Source organism: Phaenicophaeus curvirostris, chromosome 1, assembly GCF_032191515.1.
Source record: "Phaenicophaeus curvirostris isolate KB17595 chromosome 1, BPBGC_Pcur_1.0, whole genome shotgun sequence".
Taxonomy (NCBI): Eukaryota; Metazoa; Chordata; class Aves; order Cuculiformes; family Cuculidae; genus Phaenicophaeus; species Phaenicophaeus curvirostris.
The window spans coordinates 158,715,354-158,727,786 of record NC_091392.1 but is presented as its reverse complement, the minus strand read 5'-3'; the positions used below and the strand labels follow the sequence as shown (position 1 = coordinate 158,727,786).

The window sequence follows — 12,433 nt, the reverse complement described above, 5'->3', positions numbered from 1 at the left end:
GCATTTCTTAAATCTGAGTGATTTTGGAACTGCAACAATAACCTTTGAAATAAAGACCAGTACATACAATATTACCTGAAAAAAAAACTCTAGCATTATGTAGCTATAGGTCTATTTTGGCTTTCAGTTCATCTCGATTTATTGTATGTCCTTGAGATCTGCAGATTTTCTCTGGAAAATGAAATAAACCATTGGCAGTACATTATGGCTACTTAAATCAGGGGGTTTTTTATTCTTTATACGAGCCACAGAAAGCCAAGTAATTAATTTTTAATAATTTAAAATAATATCCCTCCTCCTATATTAAGAATAACCTTTTTCTTTATTAGCCCTTTCAATAACAACAAAAAATAAAAAAAATTTACATAAAAATTTTCAATAATTAGCCCTTTAGCCTGATCTTGGAAAGAAGAAAGCAGTTAACAAAATGCACTATTTATTTTTCAGTCCCTTCTCTAAATCCCCACCACACACCCAATTTCTGAGCCAAATGGCTAGTCCATATTATCCAGGCATATTAAAATCCCTTTAAGTTTTATGAAAATGACAAGCTGCACAGAGAACAAATTGAGTGCCCCCTTTCAGCTCTTGGGCAGACAAGGACAATTTGATGGTCACCCAGCAGCTGAGCTGCCCAATCTGTACGTGAGTGACAGCACAGCAGACCCAGATCTGCTTTCTGGAATGACAAACGGGGAATACAAAGCTGCCTGTGGACAAACAGAGGATTTAAGAAAGGAAGGTGACATGGGGAGAGGCAAATGGAGGAAATGACTGGATGAGGCTAGGGGCAGGAAGAAGTATTGTAGTGAGACTTTCCTAGCAGACACACAACTTTGCTGGACCTGAGAAACAACCCTGTACACCAACCAGTTCCACTAATGCCAGACTGCTCACAGCCTACCACATCACCTCTTCTCACTTATGAACATACTGAATTTATTGACAGGCTGAGAGAGTTGGGGTTGTTCAACATGGAGAAGAGCAGGCTCCAAGGAGACCTTATAGTGACCTTACAGTACCTGAAGAGGCTACAAGAAAGCTGAGGAGGGACTGTTTACAAAGGCTTGTAGTGATAGGACAAGGGGCAATGGCTATAAATTGGAGAGGGGCAGATTTAAACTAGGCATAAGGAGGAATTTCTCCATGATGAGAGTGGTGAGGCACTGGAACAGGTTGCCCAGGGAAGTTGTGAATGCCCCATCCCTGGAGGTGTTCAAGGCCAGATTGGATGGGGCCTTGGGCAGCCTGGTCTACTAGGAGGTGTCCCTGCCCATGGAAGCGGGGTTGGAACTAGATGATCTTTAAGGTCCTGTCCAACCAAAACCATTCCCAGGTGCCACCATTGTAGGCAGGTGGACTGGACTGTCCTGCCTTTCACTGGAAAGGGAAGAGGTAAATGCGAATTGCCAGAGGCAAAACCAGCTCAGCTACATAACTGGGAAGTAGAGCAGTAAAGCCAACACCATCAGCCTGTTTCTGCAAACTAAGTCTCCTTAGTCTAAAGGACATCATGACCCCAAAGTGGCCAGTGGTGAATAGACACGGGTGGAGCATCTGTCACATTGCCTTCCTTCCATTCATGTTCCTTAAGCAACAACCATTGCAGTATCTGAGTATTTTTCACAGAATACTTTACATTGACCAATAAGACACTATCGCTACAGCTTTTGCAATATTTTTTGTCGTAGAGGCATCACAACATGGCACAATGCAGCACCACGTGGAGTTGCGCATACCAGGTCTCAGCAAGTTAGTTCCACAAGGAGCAGTACAGTTGCATTAACTACAGCACTGCCCAAACCAGGTTAGCCAGCACAGCTTCCTTTGTACTGTGCCGTGTAAAACTATCCTAAATGGGGCACTGCACAGAGTACAATGCCTCTTTGGTGACTAACGTATATAATAACAAATAGGAATGTTCTCCATTGATGAGCCTGATCATTTGTACCCCAATCCCAATTTTCATCCTCCCACAAACCGAGGCTCCTTGGTTGTATTAGAACACCCTGCTTACATTCAAATCTTCCTTACAACAAGCTTAATAGCCAGACATACAGCTGTCTCACTAGTCTCATATAGCAAGATCTATTCCACAGATCTCTGACTTCTACCAATAGCCAACACTGTTACGGAATGAACTCTCATGAACAAAGCTATGTTTTCTTAATAATAACAGTTGTATAAACATAAGGTCTTCTCAGTTAAAGGGAAACCAACATCAAAAAGCAGTAAAACATGGAACCCTAAACCCTTCTTTCTTTGAAGAAACACGTTTGAAGCGAGGTGTTTCTAGTTATGGGTGAATGAAATGAGAATTCAGCTGCAACAAACGGACATCCAGTCCGTATGAAAGACTAATTAGATCCATCTGAGAAGCTGTGTCTAAAACTGCTTCACATATTTCAAAGGAAAGCTCGTCTAGTCTATCTTTTGAGAAGACTACATCAAAACATTTAGTCACAGCTGACGCACATCTATCCATGACAGCAGCATTATTTTTCATAAGCCATAAAAGCTACATTAAAGTAATGTTAATAGTCTAGCTTACTTAAAAATTAAATTAAAGGGGGGAAAAGCAGCAAAGAAATTTAGAGCTAAGAAAGCAACTCAAAGCAGCAACGACCTTATAGTTCCCCCCCTATGACAAAGCATCAAGAGATTCCGAAGTAGAGTGTCATACTGAATATTAAATGTGCTGAGATTTGCTCAGAGAACAGAATTAAAGATGAAACACCATCCAGAAGCTGCAGAGTTAACTATAGCTTTTGTGCTAATAAGGCAGGCTCTTAACGTTACATTACATGAGTGTGCTTGCAAATGTAACTATTGCTACCGCTGAACCAGCAGGAGGAGCTCACAACATTTTTAATCTATTCATCCTACAAAATTTGGGGAGGGGGGTTGGGAAGCTGGAGGGGGTTTTGAGGGCAGGGAGGAGTTGGCAGGGCTTTTTTTCCCCGGTTCTGCTGGATGCAAAATCAACAGTAAAGAAAAATATTCAAGTCATGTTCACATAAGCACTGTTTCAGAAAGTAGAAGATAATTACATTAATATTGTGGTGAAGGATCTGAAGTGTGCAGGGCACACAAATAAATGGAAGACAACACCCATGTCCCAAAGAGTTTTCAGTCTTACACCAAAAGACCACAGGACTGGAAGAGTGGTGGTACACATTAAATGCTGTTATACCAGAAACAAGACTTTCTGAAGAAAGAAAAAGTTATTGTTCTGTGTCATTACAGATATTTCATTTATAATTCAGTTTATTGTTCACTGGAATTCTTGGAATTATTGGATCATGACCCATGGCAGAGCATAGTGCCCATTTTCATACCACAGGAATGAAGCCACATGTATGGGTAAAACTCTTCATTAGATAATTTAGAATTAATCATTGTAAAAACCTAGCTCCTTCTCTGCCTTCTAAAAACTATGCCTTAAAACAATGAAGTTTCATTCTAACACAGACAAGAAAAGTAAATATCCAAACTGACCCTGCTTGCTTTTAGAATATTTTACATTTTAGCATTTCAGAATTTTCATTGCATTACACCTTTTTAAACACTTCTTGTAGGCTACATACCAGTGTGAGGCCTTATGTTACTGTGAGTTTTGTAGCAGAACTACAAATCTCCAAAACTACTATAACCAAGCTATTACACTGCCCTGGAACAGGGGAAAACGCTGCCATGACATGGAGGGAAGAGCATATTTAAAACACAACAATTAATTCATTACTTTTCAAGTAATTTCAGTTCTCAACATTGTAGATGTTTTCTCTGTATGGTTGTGGAGCACTGTATGGGTAAACTAATCCAAGATATACAAACCCACACCAACAATCTCTCTTTACAAAGCAAATACGCACCTATTGCACTACTCCCTTATACATACTTACTGTTAAACTGGTTTGCTGTTTAAAAAAAAAGCATGCACTCCAGATACACTCTGCTTGTCTTTTTGCCTAGTACACAAGCACACCTAATACAAATACATACAAATACAAGTGTGCTTAATATTTACCTAAGCATTTTTACCTTTATCTCTTCTAACATATCCCAACACCTAAATCCTCTGAGAGACTCAATGCAGCAGAGTGGAAATGCATACCAGAAACACTCAGTTCACAACAAGATACTGAGGTCAAGGCCACTTTCATTTAGAAAACACAATGTCAGCAGCCACAGAAAGGTAGTAATTAAAGCACTCGTCCACAGAGTCAGAACACGAGGATCAATGCTGCCCTCAGACTGAAGGATTCAAGCACAAAGTCCTAGCCTCCCAGCAGAATCTGTCCCTACCCCATCAGGATAGGGTGGCACAGCCTCTACCCTTCCAGTATATCTATCACTGCAGGAGCCATAAAGTCTCAGAGTCAGTCAACAAGTAGGAACACTTCTATAGCCCAGAGGTAAGAGTAGTGCTTTGCAAGGGTAGAAATAGTGAGTTCTGCTTGTGTGTTCCACACTAAAATGCCATTATACAAAACGTACAAGTCTTACAAACAGAAAAAGCTCTGCATATGAACCTGAATTAAAAGAGTAATAGTAGCTACACAACCTCTGGAACTATAGGTTCTATAGGAATACAACCTAAGAACTTGCTAGTGAAGTGCTTTGTTTGTACATCTGCAGGTGGACTGCAATATAGAATTTGCGTGCTACTCTGCAAGTAAAATATCAACCACTTTGAAAAATGCAAGGAAAGTTTTCTGTTTAGAGCTGTAAGGAATATCTAACTGGTCTGCACCCATCTGTTGTGCCTTTACATGGGCACTTCCCCTTCATTCAAACTAGTATAGGACTTTGGAATAAGTGTATTTTATTCCATATATATATATAACAATATAACATTTATACATTTCTGATATACAACAATATATATTTAGAACTAGACTAACCAGAAAGACCTTCATTTGCTGTTCCTGGGAATATGTGTTAATGTGTATTTCTACTGGCTACCCCTCTTACAGTTTCAATTCCTACATGTATTTGCTTTTTGTACTTATTAATACAGCCCTCATATTTCTTTTACAAGACCAATTAGTTATATATTATTATGCGCCTGAAGCATATTGGAAATGTAAACCACTAGTAATAATAATTCTGGTATTTTAATGATACTTTTAACAAGATTATTAATTTTACACTGATGGGCCTGGGCAATGTTGTTATTCAACATAGATCACTGGAAAGACAGAACTTAATATGCACTGAATTATGATCCTTCTCCATTCGCATTTGTGTTTAAGGAACTAAATGTGGACTAAGTTTGCTTACAGCAATTTTCGGTATCATTGCTCTGATTTTATATTACACGACCCCTTTTTACACTTGGTGCTTCACATACTTCAGCTGCACCTCATTTGATTGCGAGGTGATTCTTCTTAAGCATTTTTTCCTCCCCCTGAAGTGAATTTACAAAACAAAGAAAATATTTCCTGGAGTTATTTTAAAACCAACTTACCCCTCTGTCATAAAATTTACAGCAAATGAATACTGCAGAGCTCTCCTAATTATATTTTTATTACATTCTAATTTGAAGTCAAAGCTTAATCATAACTAGATATACATTTATTCAGTAATTAAATTAAAGCATACGGATAACTACTTATCTACTCTATTCTGATGACACAGGAAGCATTCAAATAATGATGACAACGCCTTAGATTTTTATTTTTATGCTCTCATTTACGTACTATACAATACGTTTTCTCTTGCAAATATTAGGTGTTGCACAGGCCAATTTTTCACCTATATAGATATCTAGCAAATTCCTTACTTCTCTTGAAAAAGATAGGGAAAAAAATGGCCTGAACAAGCTTCACAAATTTTTCACAGAGACTTCATGTCTGTATTGCACATTTGCCTGCTCTGAAATTTGAGTTTAGGAAGTGATCCATTATTTTGTGAAAATGGTAGTCCATTCTAGTAGCAATCTTAAATAAGTAATTAAGCTTTTTCCGCTTTTCTTATTCAGCATCTGACCTATATAGGTCCCTCTAGAAATATATCAGATTTCCATTTGCTCAGAGTAACTTCTGAACTATTTCACCTTAACCTTTACAAAAAAACTCACAAAAAACAAACAACTTTCACTCACCACAACTTCAATGATAAGAAGCTACTTTATAACTGAAAACATCTGGAAATTCTTTGTCAACTGAAGTGATGAGAAGATCAGGCTAAGGCTAAGTGCGCTGGGAAGGTATGCATCTACTACAGAGATGAAGAACCCTAAGAGAAAGAGCTGTTTTCAAACATGAAAAGGAGGGTAAACAGCAATTATTTGCAGAGAAACTGCACAAATCCGCAATAATGAATTCTCAAAACAGAGGATTCCTACACTATAGCAAAGAATCAGAAGATACGTTATACTAAAATGGCTTTCAAGTACGTAGCTTACATAAAATACAGCTACAAATTCCTTGTTCAACTAAAATTACATCTTCAACCTATGCATACAGCAATGAACTTCAAACAAAAAGAAACATTTCTGTCTCCTGAACTGTAATTATTTACTGTTGGTATTCTCTGTATGAGCCCTCAGAATCATCCACTGCTTCTGTGAAAGCAGAGGTGTAGACAAAAATCGAGATGACCCTTCCCTTTTCTTTGACCAAAGCCACTAATAAAAATCATTCTTTAGTTGTCTAATTCCAGTAACGTTCATAACAGAAAAATAAAAGTGAAGAATATTGAAGGAAATAAGAAGGGTGGGTTATAGCAATGAAAAGTTTGCATTGCAGTCACATAATTACTTATTTTTCATTGTTTTCTTGAATGAAAATTATATAGTGGTGGATGCAATAAATTGAACTTCATTATGGGACACCTGGTCCAACGTATTTATGTTCTGCCTTGCTCAGGCCACTTACATTCTTTGATATTATTGTTATTATATGTTAAGTGTATTACCTCCATGAAATCCATCAACTTTGGAGCACTTTGTTTCATGCCTGTGACACCAAAGTCCTAGACACACTGGTGGTTAAGGAGCTGCTCACAGTGCAGAACCCATCCTGCACACCATTAGCAAAGGGACCTCGCACTAGCTGTGCGCAGCCAGAAGTGGAAATCTGCAAACAGGCAACAAAGCCACCATCACATGGAACCAGAGCATCCTTGATGATTGACATCTGGCTTTGAGGGGGCCTACGAGAAAGCTGGGGAGGGACTGTTTACAAAGGCACATAGTGATAGGATGAGGGGCAATGGCTACAAACTGGAGAAGGGTAGATTTACAGTAGACATAAGGAGGAGTTTCTTCACGATGAGAGTGGTGAGGCACTGGCACAGGTTGCCCAGGGAAGTTGTGGATGCAACATCCCTCAAGGTATTCAAGGCCAGGTTGGATGGGGCCTTGGGCAGCCTGGTCTACTAGGAGGTGTCCCTGCCCATGGCAGGGGGGTTGGAACTGGATGATCTTTAAGGTCCCTTCCAACCCAAACTATTCTATGATTCTAATTTAGTACAATGCAGAGAAACCACACAGACACCAGGTTTGCTCAATATATGTAGGATCCCATTTGCTTTTGTCTCTCCTACCCTTTGGTACTCTACAGAATACTCAAGCCTTGTAGACTTCAATCATCATAAACAAAAAATAAACAAATTTCACAGCCGGACTGGCAATCAAACATGGTAACATGAAAACAGTTCCTGTCTGAAATTGAACTAAACAAAAGATTCCAGAGTTTAGCAGTGGGATGCTTCTAGGTTGTTTATTGTTGGCTTACATTAGTCTCATGTAAAGCAGGGCATTCTCCTTCAAATTCTATTTTAACAGTCATCTTTAACAGATCTTTAACTCCATTGATGAGAGAAAAAAAAATTAAGCATAAGAATACTAGTCAAAGCCGAGAATACGACTACCTGTCCTCCAAAGAATTAAATGGATATATGTGACAAGCAGTTAGCTTAAAGATTCTTCTAGCAATTAACATATAGAACAAAGAACACCAGAAAAAAGAAAAAAGAATAAATTACATTTATATTAATTTAGTTGGCGAGTTCTTGGTATGCAATCAAGCAGACCTCCAAGTTGCTAAATTTTAATTCTCAAGTCAAGTCAGGTCATTAGAATCTTAATTGTGAAAGTGTTTGTTATTATATTAAAAGGATATCACCAGAAACAACTGCCTGATATGGAAAATTCTAGTACAACCATTTTATTCAAGCCTAAGTATTAGTACATATGTTACTGGCTTCAGAGTAACAATATAGTTACTTCTATTTTAAATGAAAAAATATCAAATTAGGATTCACAAAAGTTTTTAACCTCTGCTGGAAAGAAGAGAACTGGTATTTTTGTTTGCACTGTTCCAGGCAAATAATATTGCTCACACTTGCCCACTTATCTTTTAAGTCCTTCAGTTTGGGGAAGCAAGGCCTCTAAAGTGGCCCAAAGCCAGCTTGCATCAGGGACCTCTGTTACCAATAAAGTGGTTAAAAACAGATGCTTAGGAAAAAATAGAGAGCAGCAAAGAGGAGTTAACACTGCACAATTCATTAAGATTCTCATGACAAAGGAAGAAAACCACAGATGACCCATAGACTGAGATGCTGACGAATGATCTGCTCGCAAACAGCGGGAACGATGGAGAAGCCTGCTGCTCACACTCCCTGCGCAGAGAGCAAAGCACTGCACACTGTGAGGTGGTGAGGTTTCGGCTGGCTAGAGTAGAAGAGTTAAGGAAGAAAGAAAGGAGTCACTGTTGGAAGAGTCCCAGCGGTAAACAAAGTAAATCAGGATGCGAGCTCCGCTGCTGCAATGCACAGTTTGCAGCGGGAGCAAACTTCTGAAGGGGAATGTGAAGGTGGCCCTCCCACTGGGCTACCCAACCACACCACAGATTCAGCTACCTTTGTCACAAGCCACAAGGGGACAAAACCCATAAAGTCAGGAGCCTGTGTCATACCAACTTAACAGAAAAAAGTAAAGGTAGAAGTTCAAAAAGTGTTTCTGACAGCAAAGTTAATAAAGCAGGCTTTGAATTTCCCCTTTTTTTTTCTGATGGTAAGGTATAATTCCTGATCAGAAACCAGATTTCTTGTTCCTAGTCCTTGACTTTTCTTCTTTGAAGTTTTAAAGCAATTGTTTTTCCATTATAGAGCTTTGAATAATAGTTCGGAAGATTTTTGACTGTGTTGTATTTACTATATTCTCTTATCTGCAGCACAGTCACAGGAGAAGCCCAGCAAAAAGAAAATTTATTAATAAAGAATAACATGTCCTCTGCTATTTATCCAGTAACAATGGAAAAGTGTAACACTAAACAATCCTAGTATTCAAAAACAGTTACCTACTTTTTAGAAACTCAAGCTCAGGAGTTAATTTTAGTACACATTCCCTCAAGGTTTAAGGAGACAGACCTCTGGTCACAGTGAAATCCACCTACTGTGATTTATTTCCCTAGCTAAGGAATTTTCCAGATATAAAAAAACAAGGAATTATCTCTCCCCAAGTGTACAGCCTCAGGTAGGGTAGAATCAGAATGCAAAAGCTTCTCTTGCCAATCCCTGTGGCCCAACCTTTAGGGCAACGGCCCATCCTATCTGCCCCCCTGCTTCCTCCCTATTGCTTACGCATCCCTTCACTCGTGACACTCGGGGTGCTCAGCTCCCCAGGGGTGGCAGGTAACACCAGTTGCAGACTGCAGGGACACAAAGACACAAGCAGGAACCTTCACATTTGCTGTTTGTTGTTGTTTGAGTAACAAACCACAGGACTAGAAATTAGACTCCATATATGCCTCATTAAACTGGGCTCATACTAGCTGCAATGCTCATACTGCTGCAAGACATCAGAACTGTTTAGCAATCCCACTTAAACTGAAACATGGGTTTGGACTACAGTACAGGTTGGAATGATTTTCTGTATGTTAAAATGATAAACCAGCAGCAATAGTATTACGTGTTCAGCATCCTTTCTTAGAGTCTGGAATAAACACAGTGTAGTTTGCAACTCAGCTGTTCAACTGCAAATGGAACCTAGGATTGACTCATATATGAGCTTCTATGTCCAGTTACCTTCACAATCAATAGAGACAAAAGCATAAAAAGATGTTTAGGCCTCCTCCATCTGTAAACCTTTCACACTCTGATTTAAAGATGTATCCTTATTGAATTACGCAAGCAAGTATAAGTGAGAGCCTAGGTAACTAAACGAAACTGAAGTACGTCTCTCAAAAAATACACATGCACATATGCAGACAGCTGCATGCCTGTGTAATTAGTTGTGCTAAACAAAACTCCTATTGGGGAGGTCCAGCTATGGGAATTTGATTTCTGAGCTCACCGCAGAAAGGGCCTATGCAACACACACAGCAACCAGCAGCTGCTCTGCATCTTCCTCAAAGGAGCAGGCAGCTCCAGGCTGACCATTGCTAGACAGCAACATCGCTACAAAAAGGTGGAAAGGCAATAACTGCTCCTGGGAAGGGCGATCTCTGTCAAACAAACCAGTGCCAGTCTAACTCTAAATCTAGCTGAAATCTGGCAGAGATGCTTTGTTGTTTGAGCAATGGGTGGATTCAAGTTCACAGGATGCCTGTTAGAGCCACAATACAAATTTAATTCAGTAAAAAGCTGCACGCTCCTCTCCTGAAGCACCATTCCACAAGTAGTGTGAGCGTCACTGCCACGGTGCAACACCATACCTTATGTACTGAGTAAGCAATTGTTCAAGACTTCCTGGAATTCTTTCTGAAGGAAACACTAGAACTAAAATGACCACCTTCTTTCATACTTAAAAGTAATACACTTGCAAGAGAAATTTTTTAAAGATGCTGACCATGACAACTGATCTTCGTATCCTTTTTATGGTGCACCTATGCTGCACGTGGAACAGAAAATATCCCTGCTCTTGCCTTCATCCTGAGTATACGTAAAACACAGTGTGACAGAAATAAAGGTAGTATTAAAAGGATATTGCCAAAGAACTTTCCTGCTCAAGTTAGGCCCACAAAAAGATTTAAAAAAAAAAGCAGCTAGGTTTTCATTACCATCAGTGAAAACCACCATAAAAAGACGACCAGTTTCAACTGGAAATCATGTCTTTTACATTGAAATTTCAGTAGAGCAAAACAAAAGCAAATCATTGAGACAATACTGTCTTCGTTATAAGAAATATTAACTTAAATATCTTTTTTTCAAAGAAATCTCACGATTCTCAATGCAACACAGGTGTGAACACCGTGACTATAAAAAAGTTGAGGAGCAGATGTTGCCTAAGTTTCTTCAATGAAGACATGTAAAAAGAGCAAATAGCTGTCAGAGGTAAACTAGAGGACTTCTGGGATTCCTCATAGCCCTGCTTCTCGATGACTAAGAAAAACTGACTTCTTTAGACTCTTTTGAGAACTTTTGCATGAGTCAAAAGATGCCATGCAAGTCAGCTGTCTATTTTAAACAAACAACAAAAAAAAAGCAGCTTGGTTTGGCTATAGAATTACCATTAACAGACTTAAAAAGTAGTTCTTTCTATACATCTGCCTTCTCAGTACTGCCAATCAGATTGCTTCTTAGCTTTATTCTGCTGAAGAGCTGAACTACTGAACCCAGCATTACTGTTCTTCTACTGTCATGGTCCGTCTTCCCGCTTTTCATATTGAAAACATTAAGTGCTTAAGTAATTATCTTACAATATTTGTAAAAGCAATAGTGTGTACACATTCATCTGAAATGACCTAGGCACATCTTGAAACACTAGCATTTTACTATGACCACATATGGTTTCACCACGGAGGTGCTGAATAATTCCATTCCAGCATGACTACACATTCAATTTGCTTTCAGCTTGCTTGGTTCTTTGATTTGTTTTTTTAATTACTAAGTTAAGCTAATGTAATTTTTGTTGACATGGCACTTATTTTCTTGCTTTTGTGCATCTACAACGGAGTACAAGACCTAACTTCTAAACAAGACAATAAACAGGATCATGAGTTAGAAAACTCATTTCATAAACAAGTAGACATAAAACATTCCACAGGCATGAACACAGAAAAATCTTTGTGCACGAGCACTCTTTAACTAACATGGAGAGTGTTGTTTTGTAATTCACGGCAATGCCTGCTAAAGACAAAAACAAACATTGGTGTTTGGTCACTGAACAGACCAAGAATTTCAGTAAGTGTCAAGGATAATATACATTGACTTAATATATCAAATTTCTTAGAAAACAAGAAGAACTTACAGAAAACGATGAGCCATCCTTTGAAACTACAACTGGGTAAACTCCATCTCCAAGACGCACAGAGAGCTCCCAGCTACTTCTCTTTGATTTAGCAATGGGAATTCTAAAAAAGAAACAGACAGAAGAAGAATTTTTAACAGAGATTTCATGCTTCTCCCATTTTAACCAGAAGCGCTTGCCTCATAGGATGGTCATGAAGGATATAAAATACCATTAATCTATAGACACAGTTGG

At 38.8% G+C, this 12,433-nt stretch overlaps 1 protein-coding gene across 1 annotated transcript in view; it reads right to left on the bottom strand.

The window, feature by feature from the left end:
• PCCA (propionyl-CoA carboxylase subunit alpha) overlaps positions 1-12,433 on the bottom strand; it is a 289,215-nt gene that overhangs the window by 100,270 nt on the left and 176,512 nt on the right. The window contains exon 19 of the mRNA XM_069878949.1: positions 12,200-12,302. Coding sequence (XP_069735050.1) covers positions 12,200-12,302 — 103 coding nt within the window. The remainder of the gene's footprint in view (positions 1-12,199; positions 12,303-12,433) is intronic.